Source organism: Heptranchias perlo, chromosome 21 (assembly GCF_035084215.1).
Source record: "Heptranchias perlo isolate sHepPer1 chromosome 21, sHepPer1.hap1, whole genome shotgun sequence".
Classification (NCBI taxonomy): Eukaryota; Metazoa; Chordata; class Chondrichthyes; order Hexanchiformes; family Hexanchidae; genus Heptranchias; species Heptranchias perlo.
In genome coordinates, this window is record NC_090345.1 from 39,561,508 (window position 1) to 39,588,045 (window position 26,538).

General features: G+C 42.8%; 1 protein-coding gene across 6 annotated transcripts in view; it reads right to left on the bottom strand.

Moving 5' to 3' along the window:
* Positions 1 to 26,538, bottom strand: part of minpp1b (multiple inositol-polyphosphate phosphatase 1b) — a 152,073-nt gene that overhangs the window by 54,922 nt on the left and 70,613 nt on the right. Inside the window, exons 5-7 of one of the 6 annotated variants that reach the window (XR_010966730.1) lie at positions 23,454 to 24,405; positions 21,138 to 21,258; positions 1,156 to 1,229 (exon numbers count right to left, since the gene is read on the bottom strand). Coding sequence is in view for 1 of the 6 variants with exons in the window: in XM_068002551.1 (XP_067858652.1) it covers positions 24,325 to 24,405 (81 nt within the window). In the remaining 5 variants the exon portion in view is untranslated. Of the gene's footprint in view, positions 1 to 1,155; positions 1,230 to 12,899; positions 21,259 to 22,303; positions 24,406 to 26,538 lie in introns of those variants that run through there. The other 5 variants (XR_010966732.1, XR_010966729.1, XR_010966731.1 and 2 more) reach the window with 5 other exon arrangements.

Sequence of the window (26,538 nt, forward strand, 5' to 3'; positions counted from 1 at the left end):
GTTTTCAAATCCTTCCATGGCCTCGCCCCTCCCTTTCTCTGTAACATCCTCCAGCCCTGCAACCCTCCGAGATCTCTTTGCTCTTCTAATTCTGGTCTCATGCGCATCCCTGATTTTAATCATTCCACCATTGGTGGCCGTACCTTCAGCTTCCTAGGCCCTAAGCTCTGGAATTCCCTCCCTAAACTTCTCCGCCTCTCTCTCTCTTCTCCTTTAAGACGATCCTTAAAACCTACCTCCTTGTCCAAGCTTTTGGTCACCTGTCCTAATATCTTTTTATGTGAAGCGCCTTGGATCCATTTACTATGTTAAAGGCGCTATATAATGCAAGTTGTTGTTGTTGTTGGAGCTGTCTACTGTAAAACAATTTCCGTACTCTTTCTCCTGATCCTTCAAAATATAATATACTGTTATGGGTCAGTTTGAAATAGCGTTCTGAATTTCCCTTTTCTACACCATATAGTATCTCATAGCAAATAATAACTCGGCTTAGTTGGTAGCTTCTGAATCAGAAAGTTGTGGATTCAAGATCCATTCCAGGCCTTAGGCTGACACTTCAGTGCAGTTCTAAGGCAGTGATGCATTGTTGGAGGTGACTTCTTTCAAATGAAACATTAAACCGAAAACCAACTGGTGGCTCAGGTGGGTGTGAAAGATCTCACAGAACTATTCAACAAGAACAGGAAATTCTCCTACTGCTTGGCCAACATTCCTCCCTCAATCAATACTCCCAAAAACAGATTAACTGGTAATTTAGGTTATTTTGCTGTTTGTAAGATTTTGTGCACAAAATGGCTGCCATGTTTTCTTACATAACAACCGTGACTGCACTTTAAAAGTACTGCATTGGTTGTGAAGCACTTTGAATAGGCCTTCTTTCTTTCCCTCTGTAAGATCACCTTTCAGTCGCCTCCTTTCAAGGCTGAACAGCTCAATTTTCCCTAGTCTCTCCTCCTAACTCAGTCCTTTGAGGTTAGGGATTGGTTTTATGGCTCTTCTCTCCCTCCAAAGCTTGAATGTGACTCTTGGCAATCAGCCAATAAACGACACTAGTAAAGACCTACGAAAAGACTGGTTTCTCACCCAGTGTCTCAGTGACAGCATGAAATGTGGATAGTGGTTAAAGTTGAAGTTAAAGAATGGGTACTACAATTACCAAGTGTGATATGAATCGGAATCCTCTTAGATCGGCCTAGCCCACTTCCACATCTGTATGTAGGCAACGAGACCTAAACAAGGAGGAAATCAACTCAAAAATTACAGTGCACACACAAATAATTCCCAAATGCAAGAGTGAATTATACATTTTATATGTCATATCATTCAAGACACACACTGCTACTGGAGCAATAGTCTTTTAGAAGGAGGATTTTTAAACTTTCAGGGCAAATTTAATTCGTCTTACAATTTTGGCAATAAATTTAAATCACATTTTGTGACACAAAAATTTTTCTGGGGGGGCTTTGCTAATTATTGTGAAGTAACTTAGGCTTGCGATATATTAACAGTCATACAGATAATTAATTACATAAAGGGGTATAAGCCATAGGTTTAATGGAGCACCAGATTCTTGGTGGCTTGGCTGCAGTGTATGTACTCATTGTTGTTGTACACTGTGAGCTTATAGCTTGAACACTCTCCAACTAAATTATCAAAGGTAAAACAGTTGCAGTTATGGGAATCTGATATAATCTCTGTCAAATACAAACTTATAAATGGAACAACATCCTTGCGTGTGGTGTAAATTTATTGCTATTTTTGTTCATTTTAATTTTCTCATGATAGAAATTGTACATGGACTTTTGAAGCGCCAAAGGGCAGGTGGCAATCGAAGAGTTAAAATTCTTCGGTTAGAGTTTAAGTATGATTCCTTTTTTCGGTTATGCACGGTTGATACCATGGAAAACATTAAGTGAAGTAACTGAATGTTGAGTGACTGTCTAAGCCTTTAAGCAGATTACACACACTTCCTGTAACCATTTAATGGGGAAGTAAAAATTGCATTTTCACTGTAACACAAGAATTTTTTCTCCCTCTTTATCTGGCCACACATCATCCTTCAGTTAAGAGAGAAGTTACCTTCTAATGGGCCTCCCCAGGGCTGCTCTGTTACAAGTTGCAGGGAGGCATCTGATAGCAGCTAGATGGTCTATGCTTAGGGAAGTGCATCGTTTCCACATTCTGTACACTTAAGGTTGAGAACTAACTGGGTGGTGAATTGTGGATGTGATTCAGTGGTTTACCAGTTTTGTGCATATACCCACAAGCTTTTGAATATAACCACAGAGCTGATACCAGGAACTCAATGTATGGAGTGACCACGTATCTCACTAATATATAACAAATGCACTGCCCCATCACACCACCCACGCCACAGAATTGCAGTCTCATATTCAAGGGGCACTGCAATTCAAAACATGTTTAAAAAGTAATTGAACTAACCAATTAGTGTGTTTGTGTGCTGACCTATTATTGAGTCTTCATGGAAGAAAAGACAAACTGCAAAGTTGCTTTATTGATTATGCTATGTTAAATATTGCTTTGTACAGTGAAGGATTTTTGAATTGTAGATTTTTATTGTATGTGAACTTTTAAGTAAGTCCTTATTTGGTGGAGAAAATAATGTTCCTATTTGATATACACGTACCGATACATGGCTTGGAGTTTTTGTTTCAATGGACATTAGTGGGTCCGATCTTTTGCTTAGGCTATTTTTCACTACTGACAGCAACATCACTTCAGAATATTCAGTTGACATGGCCGTGTGCTGTAGGTATTTATGCCAGAACCAAGGAGGGCTGGGTAAGGGACAGAAGTCTAAGGCAGTAGATGTGTCAGGCTGTGTAAGGGATTGGCACGAGGGAAGTTTCATTGTGCTGCTCCCTTTCTCATAGTGCCATTTCAGTATATTGCCAAAGACTGGACCTTTGCTTTGCAGACAACAGGTCTCTAGGTTACGGCAAGCAAGAGAGGAGCATTTTAATATTAATAGACGAGGAAATTCTTTGGCATTTATAAAATGGAACATCAGGAGGGAGGGGCTTGCTGACCTTTGCCATGTTCCATCCAGTCAATGCTAATTGATTACTGGCAGCGGGTAAATCATCTTATCTGATGCTTGCCATTGCCAGCAGGTTGAAAATTACCATCATGTTGGACAGTAGAGGTCCCTAAGAGGCAATCAAGCACACGCTGTGAACACTTGACACAATAACAACATAAGTTGGATAAATTAACTCCTCTGCAGTCACACTGGAGTTGTCTTTGTCATTTTGTTAATTATTTACAAAATATACTCAACAGGTGTCAATAGCGCAGCAAAGTGGTCGCCATGGTGAATGGACGTTTTTGTAACATCTTTTTTAAAAAAAATAATTGACCGGGCAGAAATAAAAACAGAAAAACTTACTTTACTATGATCACTAAAGAGAACAGTAATCAATTCTACCAAACAGGGCAAGAGGTTAAACCTTTAACAGTGCAATTCAACAGTTATATAGAATCATCATAACTAAATCTATCTCCAAACTAGAAGCAATAACTATGCTTATCAATCCTCTGTCACCTAAATAATAGAGAAAAGAGAAGGAGGGTGGTCTGAGAAACTGAGTCAACTAGAGCCCAGTCACCAGAGGCCTGAAGGGGAAGGGGGGAAAAGTGATGGAACCAAATGAGGACCAACCGGGGCAGCCTACCTCCGCTGTCAGTCAAAGGGTAAGGTCTTGAGTGAAGGGTGGAAAAAAATATGATGTGATATTTACTCTTATTCAAAAAGGGCATCCTCCCTAGAGTAGTTACCTCCTGTAATTCTTCCAGACTTACATCCAAAATTGGAACTATCAGGAACTTCCAGTTTGGAAGAATTGTCCTTCTAAGAGAAGATATGAGAACAACCTAGCCTTGCTCCTGGGTCTGGGTCACCCAGAGTTGCCATAAAAGAGAGAATAGATGGTCTTAATCGAAGATGACTTTGAAGAAAAAAAATTCCAGAATCGATCCACAGCCCCAGAACATGTGGACCTTGGTGCCACCTCCTCTTCTGATGAAGTGTTTATACTCCAAACTTTAACTTTTCTTTTTACAGATGCTGACTGATCTGCTGCGTATCTCCAGCATTTTCAGTTTTTACTTGATTTACAGCACTTTTTTCCTCTTCTTATTTCTACCTCCTCTTTACTCTTTCAGTATTGCCCATTAACACAGAGAGTGTCATTTACTTGGAAAATAATCCATTCAATTAATAGCCCTAAATTATGTGAGCTGGAACTAGGTGCTTATAGAAAGATCACACAGTGCTTTTCTAATCTCTCTTTTTACCATCTAAAATAAGAGCAATGAAATCACAGGACCGTGCTCGATCAGCTGTGCATCATGCTTCAGCTGCAGCAATTAAGTGAATAATCTGGAGACACAGTGAGGTTCATTCCAATACATGACTGAGCAGCTTTTCAATTCAGCTTCGTGTAAGCTCACTTAGACAGCGTTAGCAGAATGTACCATAGCTCTTCTAATCTGCATAAAATTGTAAGGCGGTAAAGAAAATTGCAAAGCAGATTTAGTGGAGGACTACATCTGTGAGTTTTCAGATAAATCTCCCACTACGTTCAGCGTGACCTTGCTGGATCTGAGCCAGAACACCACAGAACTCCCACTGGTATCCTGGGATGGTGCCAAGCTGAAGATTTGGTGGGAGGTTTCCCTCTAGCATTTGATATACTTGAATTTCCCTGCAGCTGTCCTATCACCATGAGTGTAATTGTGCCCCTGAACTCCAGGTATCTACCAGTTAGTACAGTCCTACTCTTCACTATGCCAGTGGACCGAAGCCATCAATTCACAGTTTTTAACTGTTATACTGTCTCCAATCTGAGATTAGCTGTCGCTATGGGTTGTTTTGGAGAGGGATATCATTCTCCAAATTCCTCCATAGTTTAAAAGCAAATAATTTCTTTTGAAGTTTCTTGAGAAACTGATATTCGCAACCCCTCAGATAATGAAGCAGTCCGAGCCCACATGCAGCAAGACCTGGACAACATCCAGGCTTGGGCTCATAAGTGGCAAGTAACACTCGTGCCAGACAAGTGCCAGGCAATGACCATCTCCAACAAGAGAGAGTCTAACCACCTCCCCTTAACATTCAACGGCATTACCATTGCCGAATCCCCCACCATCAACATCCTGGGGGTCACCATTGACCAGAAACTTAGCTGGACCAGCCATATAAATACTGTGGCTACAAGAGCAGGTCAGAGGCTGGGTATTCTGTGGCGAGTGACTCTCCTCCTGACTCCCCAAGGCCTTTCCACCATCTACAAGGCACAAGTCAGGAGTGTGATGGAATACTCTCCACTTGCCTGGATGAGTGCAGCTCCAACAACACTCAAGAAGCTCGACACCATCCAAGACAAAGCAGCCCCCTTGATTGGCACCCCATCCACCACCCTAAACATTCACTCCCTTCACCACCGGCGCACAGTGGCTGCAGTGTGTACCATCCACAGGATGCACTGCAGCAACTCGCCAAGGCTTCTTCGACAGCACCTCTCAAACCCGCGACCTCTACCACCTAGAAGGACAAGAGCAGCAGGTACATGGGAACACCACCACCTGCACGTTCCCCTCCAAGTCACACACCATCCCGACTTGGAAATATATCACCGTTCCTTCATCGTCGCTGGGTCAAAATCCTGGAACTCCCTTCCTAACAACACTGTGGGAGAACCGTCACCACACGGACTGCAGCGGTTCAAGAGGGCGGCTCAAGGGCAATTAGGGATGGGCAATAAATGCCGGCCTCGCCAGTGACGCCCACATACCATGAACGAATAAAAAAAAATTTTTTGGCTAAATATTGAAATACAGTGAAACCTGCAAATTAGGGACACCTAAGGGGCTTGCAACGGGTGTCCCTTTTTTGCAAGTGTCCTTATTTTCAAAATGGTCATTGTATGTTCAGTAAACCAGATGAGCCAAATATCCCAGGATTGGCTGTATCTCCTGCAGCATTCCTTCTTTCGTCACCCTCACCTGGGATCATGCCTAATTCTGGAGCCCTGCCAGCAGGATGTGATTTCAGTTCATTTTCTGTTTGTTGCGTTTCCCAGTACATTGCCATCCTGGGGTCCTTTTCTATTGAGAGGGGGATGTCGTGATCCTGCAATCTGCTACGTTGGCAATCTGCACGAGGCGAGGTGGCTGCTGCAGGCCGGAGTGCCTGGGAAGTCCCAGCCAAATTGGGGAGAATTAATGTCCTGCAGACCACTGTCCGGGACCCCCTCCATCCGTGCGCTGCAGCTGCTAACGTTTGAAGTGCTGGGGGTGGTTAGGGGGCTGTTAGCAGCTCATCAGTACCTGACGTACTGGTGGAGTGAGATGTGGTATTGCCCGATACAGTTCCTGGCTTTTGTCGAATGGAGAGTTTTTTTACCCAGCATCCATACCGACAGAGAAACCGCTCTATCCCTGAGATTGAGTTATGCAAGCATTCAATTCCAGAGAGAGCTGTTTCTCTGCTGCTATGGATGTCAATAAGTGTCCGTTTTTTGCAGGTGTGTATTCTTTGGGTGTGTCCGTTTATACAGGTTTCACTGTATCAATAAACTGCACTGCCTCCCAGTAAAAAGAACAGAAGAGGCCTTTCAATATAAAGTACTCCCCCTCTCCCTTTCCCCATGCTAGTTAGTGTGGGGAGAAAAACTTGCCAAATCAACTTTTGTACTTGATAGTCCTATTTAGTTCTTCAGTTTCTTCTCTCCCTCCCCATGAAGACACCACATTACTACATTTTAGATCTCCACATCACTGAACTCAGTGGTATAACAATCATTTTAAAAGTATTGAAATATATTCATTATGCTGCTAGTGAAATTCCATTCATCCTGTGCTGTGATTTCTGAAATGAAGCAATCTTTTGACCAAGCTAAAAGCTCGGTTACAGTTTTCTTAAACCACTTTTCTATCTGCTGTGATTATAATTCAAAAGAATCACTCTAGGAAAAATAATCCATCCAAGATGCTGTATCACAACACAGAGACATCCCATCCTGAGTCAGACTATTTGAAATTGGAGATAGCATTATACAGCAGGTATAGCTGACTCCACAGCACTCAGTAAATAAAAGGAATCAGTTTAGAAAGTTATTCAGAGTTAACTTTCAAACAAAAGCTTCCCAATACCAGCAATCTCAATATTTTTCCATCTAGTCAAAGCAATGTGCTGGGCTTGGCCACAAAGGTCCCCGGAGAACTCAATAGTTAGAGTGTAGTGTTCATCTGGGAATCAGTAAAACTGATGCCATGGCACTCAAAAAGGCCCAATCTTAGGTCTGTATTTTCTCTTTATAAGGAACCCACACATGCACACCATGTTTTGATTTCATGTGAATACAAAAGTTGTTCAGTAATTCATGCCCAGCCCATCTCGCTTCAATAACAATCAGATCCCATAATCTACAGCAATGAAAGCAGCAAACATTTGTCTGAATAAAGCTTTGGGGGATTTGCAAAATTAAGCCACATCTAAGCTCACCAGGAGGCTCTGTGAAAACTCCTTCATAAGAAATGCACATGCAGTAGCTCCTAAGGCAGCTTTTCTGCTCTGGTTAAGTCCCTGTATAAAACATACTAAATCTTTTGTACATGTGTGATGTTTGAGCGCATGTGCAGAACAGCAAACTCATGAAGTGTTGTAGGGGCATCCCGAGAACAGCGAACATGAGGTGTAACGTGCGGGTAGCGCGGACACAGGGCCAGAACACCGAGAAGGTAGATGGTTTGGAACAGTGCAATTGGACTCCCAGAAAAGAGAAATAGTTCCAACCAGTCATGATGGTATGGGGCTGAGCCCTAAAGGTAACGTCTCTGCATGACAACAACCGCACCCAGAAGGGTGGCTTTACCAGCAGGTGGTCCTGACAATTCACCCAGCTCTCGCTAGTGGCTCCAAGTGCAACACCTTGCCTCGATTGGCATGCTCAACCTGGTGAAAGAAGCCAAGGAATGATGGTCGAACACTTGGAGAATTCCAGACCTCTGAAATCGACATCGGCCCCATCCTCACAGACGGGAATTCAGTAATAGTAGTAGTCATGACATTGACACATTGGTCATTCATTTTTATTAACAATTAACGCTTGTTTGCTTACTGAAGTTTCTGTAGGATTCCCACTATGTCTTCAGTCTCTTGGAGAAAATATCACAGGCTAGTACGACTCATCATATTTATTTATATTTTAAAAAATCTACGCAGGCAAATATGTTTGGCCAATACTCAGCCCAAGTAATGAGTTACTACATAAGCCTGGATTTTCCTACTGCCACTGCCTGATTTTTGGGTGGTATTCCTTTGGACAGGTTGGGAAATCTGGAGGGGTTACTTAGCACTGGATCTCCACTCACTTTTTTCGACAGTTGAGTTTTCCAACGTAATTTCTGGCCAGCACTGCATGTGCTCACAGTAAAATTGGGTGGCCATATTTAAATGAGGTGGTGATGATGTGGTAATGTCATGTATCTCATTTTCCATCATTACCACCTCATTAATATTGAACGTGAATCAGGCCCGTGTGAAACAGGTGCCCAATATTGCTAGGGTCTCAGGTATTGGCCAGTTGATTTAAAGGGTCCAGCTGCTGATATGAAAATATTCATAAAGAGCTTCTATCTCAATCTATTTTGAAAATTGTTTTTTTTGCCGACTATCTACCTTTGAGCCTTCAACTATTTTCCCCCCTTCCCCACTTCTAAAGAGGCCATAATGAGTTTTCCGTTGGGAATTCAGCTTTGTTGGAGGAAGAAGAGGAGGAGCAATGTAGAAAGGACAGAGCGATCAGCAGCACAAGAGCTGCATGGCACCCACCTGCCACTACCCCACTCTAGAATGTACAGATCAAAGTGCTGCGCCCTCCAAGGCTTTCCTGAACAGACACTTTGGATCTAATCTACATTCCCAGAACTTGTGGGTTGTGTAGATTTAACCTCTTTTGTGCTGAAATTAATAATAGCATCATCTTAACGGGCTCACCGTTATTTCCGTGCAAATCGGACAGCGACTTCCGGCGACTGCACATGCGCAGTTAAACATACCAGATGTTCTGCTCCTCCATAAGCTCTGTGAAGAAGGCATCTCGCTGTCTGGCTCCCCGTTCAAATGAATGGATCAGCGTGAACTTCATGCACTGACGTTGTAGATACGAACTAATCTCGCCAGAAAAAGGTAGGGCTTGTCTATTCTGATGTAAGTACCCTTTTAACGATGTAGTAAGTCTTAATTACTGCCAAACAACCTCTCTGGCACTGAAAATGAACTTTAATGAGTGTGGTGTCTCATTCTTTCAGCTTTTAATTGTTGTTGGAGATTTTTTAAAAAGTCAAATTTTAAATTAAATTTTTTTTTAACTGTTTCTTTCTGTCTCTTTTTTCTCTCTCTTAATCCAATCTTTCTTTCCCTCTCTTTATTTCTCTTTCTGTACCTGATTTGAGTTGAATTCACCCACTCTAATTTACTCTTCCTTCTCAGCCCTTGTGCTGTTATTTTCTTCAATCTGTTTGATTAAGGAGATACCCAGTCACTTGCCCTGTTCACACAGGTCCCAGATGCCCAGTTTCCCCTCGCTGTCCCGTTATCAGCTCGCACTTTCAGCAACTTGCTACACAAAAAATTTAAAAACCTAGAAGTGCAAGGGCAAGTCTATCTAACAGCAGACACCGTTAGATGCCTTATCACAGCAAAATATGGCCCAATATGTTTTAGAACCGAGGAGAGAACAGGCCAGACTAGATTTAGTAATGAGTAACGAGCCCAAATTAATCATAATCTGATTAAGGGAGCATCTTGCAAACAGTGACCATAACATGATAGAGATTGACATTAAGTTCGAGAAAGAGAAAGATCACATACAAACCAAGGTTTTAAACTTAAGTACGGCTGACTTTGAAGGACTGAGACGTAAGCTGAACACGTTTAACTGACTGCTGTAAGTGACTGAGATTGATTTTACGCACTTAATTTGTTTTATGTAAGTATCTGCCACTCATTGCATTTTGCTGGAGGAATAATTGAGAGACACTGTTATAGTTTCGGTTATGAGTTCTGTTTGCTGTAGTTCGTAGAGACTCTGTTTAAATAGACTCTGTTTGCTGAGTAAATAGACCGTCTGCTGTAAGCCCCGCCCCGTCTTGAACTCATTGGCTGACACAGTGGTGTCAATACTCACTTGGAACGTTTTTTTCTTGAGTGTGGATTATAAAACGTGCTGGGCCAGAAATTGGGTCATGTAGCGCCCGAAATGCCAAGATGCCGTCTTGGCTGCGCACGCATGTTTCCAGTGTGACGCCGCCGCCAGACGCCATCTTGCATGTAAAGTAGGGAGAAAATGCGTACAATCAGTGTGCAATGCTAATTTAAAGTGATATGACACCATTTTGGACCTTAATGCTCAACTCTACGCAGTCTTAACCACGCACATCTGAACATGTCTTAGAGTGCCTGGAGGACCCCCCACCAGTGCTATTAAAGGGACCATGCAGGTGTTGCAGGTTAGTTACTGAATTATTGCTTCTGGCTGCTGGAGAAATAGGAAGTGTTTTTTGAAGCTTCCTATTCCTACTGAGAGTTGCTACAGTACATTTGAGAGTGGTTTGGCAGGTACTGCCTTACAGTTCGTAATGTTACAGCCGTGGTCGAACAAGATTCCTGGCAACCATGGGTGGTCATGCTAGGACTCCCACTGGACATCGAGCATGACTGGGAGCATGCAGAGAGGCCACACACACCAGGTCAAGCTGCGAGGAGAGGGAGGAGAAGGCGGCGCAGGCCACTGAGCAGGGGGCCGTATCCAATGAGGGCCTTCCGGGACCAATTCTCTTACCTCAACATGAGTGAGGAGCATCTGACAGTTGCGGTTCACCAAGGAGGGCGTGACGGGGATCTGTCAACTGGTGCGGCCACAACTGCAGCTTCAGATCAGGGCAAGGACAGCATTCCCTGTGGCTGTGAAGGTAACTGTAGTGCTGAACTTCTACAGCTCAGGATCATTTCAGGCCTCTGCTGGCGACACATGCAACATCTCGGAGTATGCAGTGCGCTGTTGCTTAAGGGAGATCACAGGTGCACTGCACCAGATGAGGAACAGGATCATCACCTTCCCTCTTGACGAAGACTAGCAGGCCGAGCGAGCACGGCAGTCCGCCCGCATTGCTGGCTTCTCCATGGTGCAGGGTGCCATTGACTGTACGCATATTGCCCAGCGTGCCCCACACAACAACTCAGCCGTCTTCATCAATCGATAGGGCTTCCACTCCCTCAACGTGCAGCTGGTGTGCGACCACACGTATCGAATCATGGAGGTCGATGTCCGCTACCCTGGGAGCAGTCACGACGCCCTCGTTATGCAGCAATCCAGCGTGCCAGCGATCTTTCACCTGGCTCAGCAAATCAAAGGCTGGCTACTGGGCAACAAGGGATATCCCCTCATGCCGTGGCTCATGAACCCACGCACACGTGCGTAGCAGGCCTACAGTGAGACCCATGCTGCCACACGCAACATCATGGAGCACACCATAGGCCTCCTCAAATAACGCTTCCGCTGCCTGGACCGGTCTGGAAGAGCCCTCCAGTACTCCGCTGAGTGGGTGGGCAGATTCGTGGCGTTATGCTGCATGCTGCACAACCTCGCCATCATGAGGGACCAGTCTTTGCCACCGATGATTGGAGAAGACCCTGAGCCAGAGGTGGTGGAGAAGGGGGAAGAGGAGGAGGCTGATAACAGGGTTAACAGCAGATTACACTTCCCCCGCCTGATAATAGGCCTTATCCAATTTTTTTTCTCTCCGCTATTCTTAATGCTTATGATTTAATACCCAAAGCACATATGCAAAAATTTAAGCAAGTACAGAAAGCTCTTCATGGTAGTGACTGGGAATTAGCCACAGAGTTAGAAGATGTTTGGCAATTATGGCTAGGAGGTAATGCAACTGCTTATAATCACCTGAGGAAGGAGGTAGCCTCCGAAAGCTTGTGAATTTAAAATAAAATTGCTGGACTATAACTTGGTGTTGTAAAATTGTTTACAATTATAATAAACTGTGTCAATTAATGTTAAGGTTTTGATTTCTGGCAGTGGTTCCAGAGGATCTATGTATTTAGTTTTTGGACCAGGAATTTAAGACTCTAATTGGATGAACAAGCAGATCAGTCTGTGACTTCACAAGTATTGAGGTCTCAGGGCTCTGGCGACTGGCCATCAACCAGAATTCTCACCATGCCTATGCCCCATCCTAAGTACTCACAGCCTGAATTCCCCCATTACTCACTACTTTTAGAAATTGTTATGACTTAAAGCAAAACTAGCTGGCAGAACCCAAATTTTTTGGCTTGAACTTAAAAATATTTTTTTTGTATCGAAGTAACGAAATAGTGTTAAGCATTTCTTTCAACTTTTTCTGAGGCAATTTTTAAAACAATGTATATCCAACATGTCTGCTCCACCCCTAGTACTGTGATGCCCTATGAATCCAACAGTAAGCAAAACCCCACATGTCACCCCCCCAGATCTGCCAAACCTTATGACGACCCCAGCACGCCCAAGCCCCAAGACTAACTCTCAGTCCATCCAAATCCTAGGATCTCTACTGTGCTGATAAGCCCCAGAACTCCCTAGTGCTGGAAAACCCCAGGACCTGACTGTAGTACTGGCAAACTCCAGGATCCCTGTCCCAGTTCTACCAAACCTCATGGCTGCTGCTACACCCTGCAAACCTCCTGTTTTCCACAGCACTGCTGAACAGCACATGCCTACCTCCCACCTGGTGTATCCTGGACTTTAAAAAGTGAGAGATAAAATCAAGTACACAGATAAATGAATATTGAATAACACCTTAGGTCACTAATATACAATTTTTTATGCAAAAGTGGACAGATTTGCAGAAATACCAGTTTAAATCACCAAATACCATATAATAAAAATGCAATTTGACTTAATCAGTCATCATAAATCAGTAGCCATTGTAATAATACATTGTGCATTATGTGACATAACATTTCTGTTATTATAAAACAGCTTATCCTAATCATGAGCAACACCATGTGAGATATACTAGTAATATAATAAAAATAGTACATCTGGCATGCATTTCTTGTCCATCATGCTTCAAGCGTTACATGCAAGTTTCTGAAGCCTCTGAACTGACCTCTGTATGAACTCTCTCAGTGCTTAGTCAATAGAAAGTAGACTTTGTGGCCAAAGCATTTCTGGGGTCCCCCTCCACCGGCGGAGCAGAATCCCCACTCATCCTAGCCCCTGGCTAGAGACCTTATCCCAAATCCTGGGGACAGGGACACTTGCATATCTGGGACAGGCCACTGGCGCCTGCAAGGGCCCAACAACGGCACCCACACTATCCCGACCATCCGCCCTTCTAAGGCAGTGTGGTGCCTTGTTGACCCCCCGCAGGAGCCATTCTGTGAGGAATAAAGGGAAGACTTTCTTGGCAACTGCTAGGGATGTCCACCTCAACAAGGAGGCGGTGGGGGGGGGGGGGGGGGAGGGGAAGTGTGTGGGCTGAAGATTCATCCATTGCACCCTAACCGCAATGTAAAGATCTGGTCCAAACAGGGCAGAATCCCAGCCCATATTCTATGCCCTCCCTGGGCAGAAATCGAACTTATGTCCTCTGCCTACCCAGAAATTGCAGGGCCTTTAACTTTAAATGGACACACACTGTGATGTTTCAAAGTTCAAATATGTTTGTTGCAGGAAGGCGACCAGCAATGCCAACAACAACTTGCATTTATGTAGCACCTTTAATGTAGAAAAACATACATACGAATTAAGAGAAGGAGGAGGCATTTTCCCTATGAAAGATGTTAAGCTAACTGGCCTGTAGTTTCCTGCTTTCTGTCTCCCTCCTTTCTTGAATAGAGGAGTTACATTCACTATTTTCCAATCTGATGGGACCTTTCAAGAATCTAGGGAATTTTCAAAAATTAATACCAATGCATCTACTATCTCTGCAGCTACTTCTTTTAAGACCCTAGGATGAAGTCCGTCTGGACCTGGGTACATGTCAGCTTTTAGTTCTAATAATTTTTTGAGAACCCTTTCCCTGGTGATTATAAATGTTTTAAGTTCCTCCCTCCCTTTCACCTCTTGATTCACAATTATTTCTGGTATGTTATTTGTATCCTCTACATTGAAGATGGATGCAAAATATCTGTTCAATTCATCCGCCATTTCCTTATTCTCCATTATTAATTCCCCAGACTCACTCTCTAGAGGACCCACGGTCACTTTACTTACACTTTTCCTTTTTAAATACCTGTAGAAGCTCTTACTATCTGTTTTTATATTTCTAGCTAGCTTTCTCTTGTACTCTAACTTCTCCCTCCTTAGTATTCTTTGTCATTCTTTGCTATTTTTTAATATTCTGACCAATCTTCTGACCTGCTACTAATCTTTGCGGAATTGTATGCTTTTTCTTCCAATTTGATACTATCTTTAACTTCCTTAGTTAGCCACGGATGGTACGTCCTTCCCCGAGAGTCTTTCTTTCTCACTGGAATGTATCTTTGCTGAGTGTTATAAAATATCTCATTAAATGTCTGCCACTGCATCTCTACTGACCTATCCTTTAACCTAATTTCCCAGTTCACTTTAGCCAGCTCTGTCTTCATGCCCTCATAATTGCTCTTATTTAAGTTTAAAATGCTAGTCTTGATTGCGAAATTCAATCATATTGTGATCATTGCTACCTAGAGGCTCCTTTACAATGAGGTCATTAATTAATCCTCATTACACATTACCAGATCTAGAATAGTCTGCTCTCTGGTTGGCTCTAGAATGTGCTGCTCTAAGAAACTGTCCCAAAAGCACTCTATGAATCATCATCCAGGCTCCTTGGGCCTGGGCCTATCCCAAATTTCCCCACTGAGCAATGGAACGCTTTTGATTGCACTGAACAAGCCTTTGATTAGATGACTGGAAGTAATTTTTCACGGTTTCTCAGGCAATGATTCATTTTTAAGCAGCATTGGATCATTTTGGTGAAATGTTTAGAAGTTGGTTAATTTGCATTGTACAACTTGAATTGTCTCATTGCATCATTTATTGTTACATAGTTTCAATGGTGAGGCAGACAGTGAGATGCTGTTTTCGCAAAGCAAACAGCAGAGCGATGCATCTCAGACAGCAATTTTTGGATTTTTGAGTTTAACCGTGCATCCGCCCCTCGCCTGAAGTTGCTCTAGCATTTGTGCATAAATAGCGGTGACCGCCATTAGCCTCACTGTTATTTTGACAGCAAAATCAGGGCATAGAAACAACTGCATGTAAAGAAAAAAAAGACTTGCAGTTATATAGGGCCTTTCACGACCTCACGACGTCCCAAAGGGCTTTACAGCCAATTAAGTACTTTTGAAGTGTAGTCACCGTTGTAATGTAGGAAACGCAGCAGCCAATTTACGCACAGCAAGGTCCCACAAGCAGCAATGTGACAATGTTGTTGGTGGGGTCGGTTGATGGTAAAATATTGGCTAGGAAACCGGGGATAATTCCCCTGCTCTTATTTTAAATAATGCCATGGGATCTTTTACATCTACCTGAGAGGGCAGAAGGGGCCTAGGTTTACTGTCTCATCCGAAAGACGGCACCTCCAACAGCGCAGTCTGGCAGTGCACTCCCTCAGTACTGCGCTGGAGTGTCAGCCTAGATTATGTGCTCTAATGTCACATAGCACAATTTCGGCCTAAAAGTCTTGTCCTGGCCCGTGGGGGAAATAAATGGGCATCCTCCAATAAATGATTACTGATTGAATCACCTGCCATCACCGGAAGGTTTGTACAGCATCCAAAACTTTAAAAAGAAATAAAATTAATTTCCAACAAAGAAAAGTCTCAGAATGGTCCAAAGCACCATTACATCAACTACTACAGGCCACAGATTGTCCATTCAATCCTGCCTATCTTCCAACCCTCTCAACAACAATAATAATTGATGTAAAAACAGAAAATTCACCCTCCCATTTCCTCTTGCACTTTGACTGAACTGACGAGTGCTGATTGGGCCATAGAAATGGTTATGGCATTGAGACCTAGACACCCTCGTCTGCTACCCCTAGCTAACAGAAATTAGCCCTTAGAAATGCTAGAATTGCCACTCATGTTAAACTCTTTATATGTGGTTGCGCCTCTGACCTCCAGCCCTGACTGTGTGTGACCATTGGAGAAACAAATATAAGCACCACAGTGGCTGGGAAGGCCAAATTCCTTCGTGTAGGATCAGCGTAAAGCATGTCTTGTAACAAAAAAAACCTGGAACTTTAACTCTTGAGGATAAATAAAGCTAATCTGTGAGTTCTTAAAATTAATCTTGCGCAGAATCCATAGACAAAATGATCCAATCTGCTGCATAAATGGAGTGAAAGTCCAACATGTACAATAGCACATACAGATTAGATTTTTAAAAGCCTTCACAGCAGTAGATGTATGGCATCACCTCCTGCACAGGCAAAGAAATATCCACATCATGTCACCATAGGTGGAAACTCGTGTTAATGACTTGGGGGAGCAAAACTGATATGCAGTGCACAGCACCAGTTGTACCTGCACTTTCAATAAGATGGGCCATTAACAAATGCAGATGTAATCATTAAGTAAAAGCCACTAAACATCCATTAAAATTAATTAATGTTCCCCTCGTTTAAGCAGGTGACAGGAAGAGTAGCGCTTTTCAGCTCCCAGATCTTGCTTCATCCCAGTCATCAGCTCAGCCTTGACTAACTGCATCAAGGCGAAGAGTCAGTGAGTGCAGCAAACTCCTGGCCCGTTTAGTCTCTCCACCCGTATCTCCTCCCCTCCCTGCTCCTGTCGAGTTGCCCCCGAGACTGAGGACGTCAATGAAAAGAAAGCAACTGAAGCCTGGACTCCAAGGGTCACTTCATGTAACATAAAGATGTTGTTAGATTTACATGACGCTAGCTCCTTTCTTTTCCTTGGCTTCCTCAGTTTCAGGGACAGCTCTGCAGATAGGAGCAAGGAGGCTAGTGAGGAAATGGGTTGGGCTACGCAGAGAGTCTGGAAGGGCAGAGAGGACAGGGTGAAGGCTGAGCCGGGCAGAGAGGACAGGGTGAAGGCTGAGCCAGGCAGAGAAGCTGAGTGGAGCAGGTGCTGGCTGTGCTTGGAGGGGTCTCACCATGGAAAAGAAAAGGAATTAGAAATTAAATTGTTAAAAGTTGTGACCGTGGAAAATTGATGACATGTGAGAAATCCGCCAATGATTACACAATTTAAGATGTCGATGTAGGTGTCATCTTGTCTGAAAATGAACTGCAATTTAAGCGTTTATTTTTAAACTGTGGCCCCTAGTCTCTCAAACAAGGGGAAACATCCTCTCAGCATCTACCCCTTCGAGTCCCCTCAGGATCTTATATGTTTCAATAAGATCACCTCTCATTCTTCTAAACTCCAATGTATACAGGCCCAACTTGTCCAACCTTTCCTCATAAGATAACCCCCTCATCCAAGGAATCAGTCGAGTGAACCTTCTCTGAACTGCCTCTAAAGCAATTATGTCCTTTCTTAAATAAGGAGACCAAAACTGCACACAGTATTCTAGATGTGGTCTCACCAATGCCCTGTACAACTGCAGCAAAACATCTCTACTTTTATATTCCATTCCCCTTGCAATAAATGACAACATTCCAATTGCCTTCCTAATCACTTGCTGTACCTGCTTACCTACTTTTTGTGATTCATGTACCAGGACACCCAGATCCTTCTGCAATCTCTCTCCATTTAAATAATATACTGCTTTTCTATTACTCCTGCCAAAGTGGACAAGTTCACATTTTCCCACATTATACTCCATCTGCCAAATTTTTGCCCACTCACTTAACCTATCTATATCCCTTTGCAGACTCCTTATGTCCTCTTCACAACTTACTTTCCTACCTACCTTTGTGTCATCAGCAAATTTAGCAACCATACATTTGGTCCCTTCATCCAAGTCATTGATATAGATTGTAAATAGTTGAGGCCCCAGCACTGATCTCTGTGGCACTCCACTTGTTACATCTTACCAACCTGAAAATGACCCATTCATGCCTACTCTCTGTTTCCTTTGGCTAACCAATTCTTTGTCCATGCTAATATGTTACCCCCTACACCATAAGCTGTAGTAGTCTTTGATGTAGCACCTTGTCAAAAGCCTTCTGGAAATCCAAGTACACCACATCCACAGGATCCCCATTATCCACATTGCTTGTTACTTCCTCAAAGAACTCTAATAAATTAGTCAAACACAATTTCCCTTTCACAAAGCCGTGTTGACTCTGCCTGATTGCATTGAGATTTTATAAGTGCCCTGCTATAACTTCCTTAATAATAGATTCCATCATTTTCCCTATGATAGATGTTAAGCTAACTGGCCTGTAGTTTCCTGCTTTCTGTCTCCCTCCTTTCTTGAATAGAGGAGTTACATTCATTATTTTCCAATCTGATGGGACCCTTCCAGAATCTAGGGAATTTTCAAAAATTAATACCAATGCATCTACTATCTCTGCAGCCACTTCTTTTAAGACCCTAGGATGAAGTCTGTCAGGACCTGGAGACATGTCAGCTTTTAGTTCTAATATTTTTTGAGAACCCTTTCCCTGGTGATTGTAAATGTTTTAAGTTCCTCCCTCCCTTTCACCTCTTGATTCACAATTATTTCTGGTATGTTATTTGTATCCTCTACAGTGAAGACGGATGCAAAATATCTGTTCAATTCATCCGCCATTTCCTTATTCTCCATTATTAATTCCCCAGACTCTCGAGAGGACCAACACTCACTTTACTTACTCTTTTCCTTTTTAAATACCTGCAGAAACTCTTACTATCTGTTTTTATATTTCTAGCTAGCTTTTTCTCGTACTCTAATTTCTCCCTCATTATTATTTCTTTTAGTCATTCTTTGCTGTTTCTTATATTCTGACCAATCTTCTGACCTGCCACTAATCTTCGTGGAATTACATAAGAACATAAGAAATAGGAGCAGGAGTAGGCCAATCGGCCCCTCGAGCCTGCTCCGCCATTTAATAAGATCATGGCTGATCTGATCCTAACCCCAAATCTAAAGAACACAAGAAGTAGGAGCAGGACCCGGCCACTCAGCCCCTGGCCCCCTCCGCCACCCACAGGACCTTGACCAATCCGAACTCAGCTTCATGTCCAATTTCCTGCCTGCTCCCCGTAACCTCTAATTCCCTTTACTTCTAGGAAACTGTCTATTTCTGTTTTAAATTTATTTAATGATATAGCTTCCACAGCTTCCTGGGGCAGCAAATTCCACAGACCTACCACCCTCTGAGTGAAGAAGTTTCTCCTCATCTCTGTTTTGAAAGAGCAGCCCCTTATTCTAAGATTATGCCCCCTAGTTCTAGTTTCACCCATCCTTGGGAACATCCTTACCGCATCCACTCGATCAAGCCCCTTCACAATCTTATATGTTTCAATAAGATCGCCTCTCATTCTTCTGAACTCCAATGAGTAGAGTCCCAATCTACTCAACCTCTCCTCATATGTCCACCCCCTCATCCCCGGGATTAGCCGAGTGAACCTTCTTTGTACTGCCTCGAGAGCAAGTATGTCTTTTCTTAAGTATGGACACCAAAACTGTATGCAGTACTCCAGGTGCGGTCTCACCAATACCTTATATAACTGCAGCAATACCTCCCTGTTTTTATATTCTATCCCCCTAGCAATAAAAGCCAACATTCCGTTGGCCTTCTTGATCACCTGCTGCACCTGCAAACTAACTTTTTGATTTTCTTGCACTAGGACCCCCAGATCCCTTTGTACTGCAGTACTTTCCAGTTTCTCGCCATTAAAATAATAATTTGCTCTCTGATTTTTCCTGCCAAAGTGCATAACCTCACATTTTCCAATATTGTATTGCATCTGCCAAATCTCTGCCCACTCACCCAGCCTGTCTATATCCCCCTGTAGGTTTTTTATGTCCTCCTCACTCTCCACTTTCCCTCCCATCTTTGTATCATCTGCAAACTTTGATATGTTACACTCGGTCCCCTCCTCCAAATCGTTAATATAGATTGTAAAGAGTTGGGGACCCAGCACCGACCCCTGCGGAACACCACTGGCTACTGGTTGCCAGTCCGAGAATGAATCATTTATCCCAACTCTCTGCTTCCTGTTAGATAACCAATCCTCCACCCATGCCAGAATATTACCCCCAATCCAGTGATTCTTTATCTTGAGCAATAATCTTTTATGTGGCACCTTGTCGAATGCCTTCTGGAAGTCTAAATATACTACGTCCACCCTGTACGTTATGTCCTCAAAGAACTCAAGCAAATTTGTCAGACATGACTTCCCCTTCATAAAGCCATGCTGACTTTGTCCTATTAAATTATGTTTATCCAAATGTTCCGCTACTGTCTCCTTAATAATAGACTCCAAAATTTTATCCACCAGATAGGTACGAGTCAGAGGATCAGACAGAAGCGTATGTCACAGGATCAGCCACATTCTAGTCCATGGACTGCACTCATCTTACTTACAGTGAACGAGAGACATTGTATGAACACTGTTTGGAATGTTTTGTAATAACATTTTGTTATCTCTGAAATATTGTAATGGCTTTGCATCACAGGTGTCATCTCAGAACCTGTTTGAGACAAAAATAGGTTATCCTGTGAGTAGAAATATTTTGGGGGCAAATTTCTTTGGGCTTCTTCTGCTCTGACGCTCTAACTTTGGCCGAGGTTTGTGGAAAACACATTTACACGTTCATTGCATAAAATGGCCTTAAATCACCAGGCATCAAACTGAGTGACTGAGTGAGCCATTAAACGATTGCGACCTCATTTAATTCCACTGAAGTGTTCATTGTTTAAATACTACTTTCCAATCCCTTACACAGGCTCATCCCCATCTTTATACAACTACCTGACAGATTTCTCATCTAACCTTCGCGTTTCAATTGAGACAGGCTAGCTTCAGTATTGTTCTTGGCTATGCGGCTACAAACCCGAGCTACACACTGCCCCATGAAAGTGAGCCAATCTCCCTGCTGAATACTGTCTCTGAAGATGATCTTTTTTTCAGTTTTTACTCATGTTCACCTGAAAATTAAATGACTCACCAGCTCACAAGGTTCTTGAGTGCAGTGAGATTTGGCCTTGTGCAATTGTTTCAGCTGCGTAAGGAAACAGCGTCTGTTGTGATCTTGGTCTTCATTGGACTTCATCGACTAAGTCAAAGAACTGTAAATGAAAAGAACTTAATCTCTGTGTTACATGTGTGATAGCTCCATTAGAATTCCTGGTTTCTCCACTGCCTTTCCCCTTTCTCACCCCATTTTTCCTGGTTTCTCTTCGGTCTTCCAAACTCCTCTGTCTTCTGATCTCTTTGTGTCTCAAGTTTCTTGAGGTGCCAGCTGTTCTACAGTACAAGCTTAATTTAATTCAAAAGTTATTATTCCCAGAACCAGCTGTTGGAATACCCTAACAGCCCGGTCTCTAACGAATTAGCAGACCTCAGTAGGAGCACTGCAGTTTGCCTCAGTGTCAGGCTAGCATTGTAGCTCCTGATCACTATCCCGGGACCTCTGCGGGGAACGCTGGACATTGGGTAAGGACAAGATAGGGCCTGGCTGCGATACCCCCCAAGGTCAAACAGCCTGCTCACATTTCCTGTCAGGGTTCACACATGAATAATGGCAACTTACACGAGGTTACAGAAGGTGAACATGTGGCACTGCACCCCAGCAAGGAGTCCATGTTTTCAGCAGAGAGGCAGGGGAGAAAAATTGGTGAGAGAAGAGAAAATAGAAAAGATTATAATTGAAGAATTTTTTTTGTGTCAGAATTTAAAGAGCTGATTTTAACCCTGCCCTTCGAAAAGGAATGTGGTGGGCGGGTGGTTAAAATGGGGGCTGAGTGCGTCTCTCTCTGTTCCTTGGCTGCTGGCATTTTAACGCCGGATTTGTGCTCGCATGAGGGGCACTCGCCGCAGGCAGGTGGGGGCCTCATTAATATTTAAATGTTGGAGTCCTGAGACCTAATTAAGACATCGAAGTGATTTTCACTGCCATTCGTCGCCGTCACACACAGTACTGGAGCCACCAGTGAAACCTGATGGCAAACAGGAGCTGGGCCAGAAGAGACGCATAAAGGTGAGTGTTTTTTATTTTTATTTGTTTCTTTGTGGGCTGGGAGGAGAATAAGTAGTCTTCCAGGCCCAATGAAGAAACCTTGGACCTCCCCTGCCCCAGGCTTCCCTCCCTCTCCCCCACCACCCCAACTGCCTCTAGACCACACCCCGCCACTCACTACTTATAGTTTGATGGAGACCATTCCCTCGGGTCCCCGGCGGTGGCCTCCTCTCGCCCGTCAGCTAGCTAATGCTTCTCATGGGTTTGGGCGGGAGACTCACGGCCAACACTGAAATGAGGCCCAGGAGTTAAAATCTCCCGGGGGGCTGGAAGGTTTGCCTCGCACCTCGGTGCCCGCACACCTCGGTTTCATGTTTATATCTCTTCATAGTCTCTCTGTTCCCTATCTCTGTACCTCTTCTAGACCTACAATGTCCACCCCTGAACTCAGACTCATGCATCCTCCACTTTTGACTCATCATTGACGACAGTGCCTTCAGCTGCCTGGGCCCCATGCTCTCAATTTCTCTTCAACAAACCCCTACACCTCTGAACTCCGTCTCCTCCTTTAAGACTCTTTTTAAAACCCACCCCTTTGACCAAGACCTCCTAATACCTCCTTTGACTTGGCATCAATGTTTTTTCGGACATTTTTCTACGTTAAAGGTGCTACATCAGCAGACCTCAGTAGGAGCACTACAGTTTGCCTTAGTGTCATTGTTGTTGTTGGCATTGCTGGTCGCCATCCTGCAACAGACATACTTGAACTTTGAAACATCACAATCTTCTGCTAAAATGCAGGTGTGTGTCAATTTAAAGTTAAAGGCCCTGAAATTTCTGGGTTGGCAGAGGGCATAAATCCGATTTAAGTCCATGGAGGGCACAGAATATGGGCGGGGACACCGCCATGTTTAGACCAGACCTATAAATTCCAGTTAGGGTGCGGTGGGTAAATCTTCAGCCCACACACCTCCCACTCCCCCCTCCCCCCCCCAGATGTCCATGAAGGCCCCAAACCTTCACTCGGATAAGGTAACTGATCTCAAAATTCTCTAGTCACAGAATTTTTGTCTGATTACGCTCCTGTCAAGCGCCTTGGGACATTTTCCTACGTTAAAGGCGCTATATAAATGCAAGTTGTTGTGTTGTAGTTGTTGTGTGATCTCATTTACAGCATGCTATAGATTAGTGCAGGACTGTTTAATCAGAATTGTTATGGTTACCAATATACACAGCAGAAAAAAAAAATTTGCACACAGTGGATATAATTTATCTTCATGATTTGTGAAGGAGTAATCTACCAACCTTCTAGAAGTCATAACAATTGCAATCCTTCCTCTTGGTGACTCGTGAGTTTGCACTCATCCTTCCAAGGTGCTTTGACAAGCACTTCTCCTTTAAATTCAGGCAGTCTGAAAGAGTGAATCGTGTTCCAATGCTGTCTTCATCACATGCTGCCTTTAAATTCGGACTCCTTGTTGTTTCAGAAGTTGACTGTTTGTCATTTCTCTGGTTGTTGAAGTGAAGCTGCAGTTTTCTCTTTCTCCTCCTTTTAATCTTTTTCCTCATTTCAGTTTCTTTTTCTTCTTCTTAATCCTTTTGTTTTTCCAGCCCCATACTTCCCCTCTCCCCACCCCCCAGTTTAGGTACTAATGTGGAATGGGATTGGTCCTGCCAAATTTGAAAGGCTGAAAAACCACAAAGTGTTTCATGCTCTAACTCACCCAGTGGGCCAGATGAGTTTACATGGCAGTTGGGGCTGCAATTTAAAACTAATGTATGGAGTCCATTGTTCTACTGCTGGAGAAATCAGGACCCATTCCTGATTTTCACCTCCATTATGCCATGGCAAAAGAACCAGAGGGCAGATGAGTTAAAAAAATTTTATGCAGCGAGTTGTTATGATCTGGAATGCACTGCCTGAAAGAGTGGTGGAAACAGATTCAACAGTAACTTTCAAAAGGGAATTGGATAAATACTTGAAAAGGAAAAATTTGCAGGGCTATGGTGAAAGAGCAGGGCTGTGGGATTAATTGGATATCAAAGAGCCGGCACAGGCACGATGGGCCGAATGGCCTCCTCCTGTACTGTATGATTCTATGGTACAGGATTACAAAATATGAATCCAATGAATAAACATAATATAAAGGTGAAGAATTCCAAATTGATGACAACTTTAATAACAAACTACAAACAATAAAAGGAGAAAGAGAAAGAGAAAGAGAATGAAATGGAAGGAACTGCTGTCATCACACACCTGTGGAAGAGAGAGCAGATTTTTAGTGTACGGGAAGATACCTAATTTTAAAAGTATACAGTGTAAGGCACGCTTATTACCTCAAAGTATCTGTGCCAACTATTTGAATTAAAAACAATATTTCCCTAAATATCTTGCCAATAAGGAAAGTAATTCTACCCGCACTACAGCACTATACTCTTTCTATAAACTACACTGGCCAGATATATATGTGTAAGGAAAAGGATTATGTTATCGGTAGGTCATGTTACACAGTGCTATTATTTGAGAGGGAATTATACTCATTTTACATCAGAGATCAAGATATGTTGCAAAGATCGACCATATTAACCAGTGAAACTTACGTTTTCAGATTAACAGATGAAACATAATTAAAACTTTTCTTGGGCGAAAAAAAGATATACTTGTGATAGTATAAATCTTCCAGCTAAGCACACTTAGTGACAGGTAACTGCCAGTCCACTTCACTCTACCGACTTAATCAACTAAGGCCTCTTATCCCACTTAGGTTACAATTTCACGTTAGAAGGGTTTGTTCCCTCCCTCTCCCAATAGTGTCTAAATAAACCAGTAAACTTTAAAGGTCAAATGCAGCTGTAAATCTTTATTTCTGTCTGGTTTAGAATGTAATTAATATGACCTTAATATGAAAGTGTTTGAATCCATAACATTAATAATTTAAAAACAGAATGCATCCTTAATGTTCAGAGAGGCAAATTATGCTGCCGCTGGGGATGGAATAATTCTGTGTTCCATCCATTCAATCTCAATGCCATGTGAGGTACAGCACAGTCGCTGCACAGTAAAGCATCCTCTACTCTGCCTTGAACTGTACCTGAGCTCCATCTCACAAAAGTACCCTCTACTGCTCTCTCCTTATGATCTGTGTGAGTGAGATGGCCAGTTAGGGACAGTTTTGTTCTGTGAGGCCATATCCATTGGGAACTGGGTTAAGATGGCCTAACCTCATATCACGTTGGATGCCTATAGACATCGGAGTGAGGACATTTTAATCCTATCAGTCAGAGGCAGTTACAAACTCAGGTGCTAGTACTTAAAGCACATTTGAATGATTTTTTTTGAAAACACTCTCAACCCCCTGTTATAAAGCTATCTGCTAGCTGATAACAATAGATAATACATGTACCCTACTAGTTAACTGATTAGTTTATACTTAGAAATTGGACACTCCATAGTGGGACCTTCCCTTCAAACATGACTTACCCTTAACAAAACCATGTTGGCTCTCTCTGATCAGCTTATATTTATTCTAGTGCTCAATCACTCTATCACTGATGGCAGATTCTAGTAGCTTCCCCACAACTGATGTTAAACTTACTGGCCTGTAGTTACCTAGTTTCTCTCCTACCCTTCTTAAATAATGGAATGTCATTAGCAAATTTACAATCTAATGGCACAAGTCCCAAGTCAAGAGAGCTTTGAAAGATTATGACTAACACTTCAGCAATTCCCTCAGCTACTTATTTTAATATCCTGGAGTGGAAACATTGAGATCTTGGAGATTTATCTGTTTCAAGTCCCACTATTTTCTCCATTACCATTTTGTTACTTATAGTAAATCCAATAAATTCCTCCCCTTGATTTTTTTTTAGTTTCCCTTCTATCACTGGTATTTTATCCTCTTCCTCTACTGTGAAAATGGATATAAAATACTTATTTACTAAATCTGCCATTACCTTGTTACCTATTACAGTATCACCTGCGCCTGCCTTTAACGGGTCCATGCCTCTCTTACTCTTAATATACTTATAAAAACTTTTACTATTAGCCTTTATATTACTTTTTTTTGTATTCCTTTTTGCGGCTCTTCATATTTTCTTTGTGTCCCTTTGTTGCTTTCTATATTTCTCCCAATCTGCTGGATGACCACTTTTCTTGCCATTTGTGTAAGCCACTTCCTTTAGCTTTATACTGTGTCTTACCTCACACGTTGACCATGGTTGCTGACTATACAAATGGAATTTTTGCTTTTTAGGAGTATGTACTGGTCTTGTACTAAATTGTATTAAATACTTCTTTGAATACCTCCCACTGTTTCTGTGTCGGTTTACCTGTTAACAGGTCAGCCCAGTTAAACATGTTCAGCTTATGTCTCGTTCCTTCAAAGTCAGC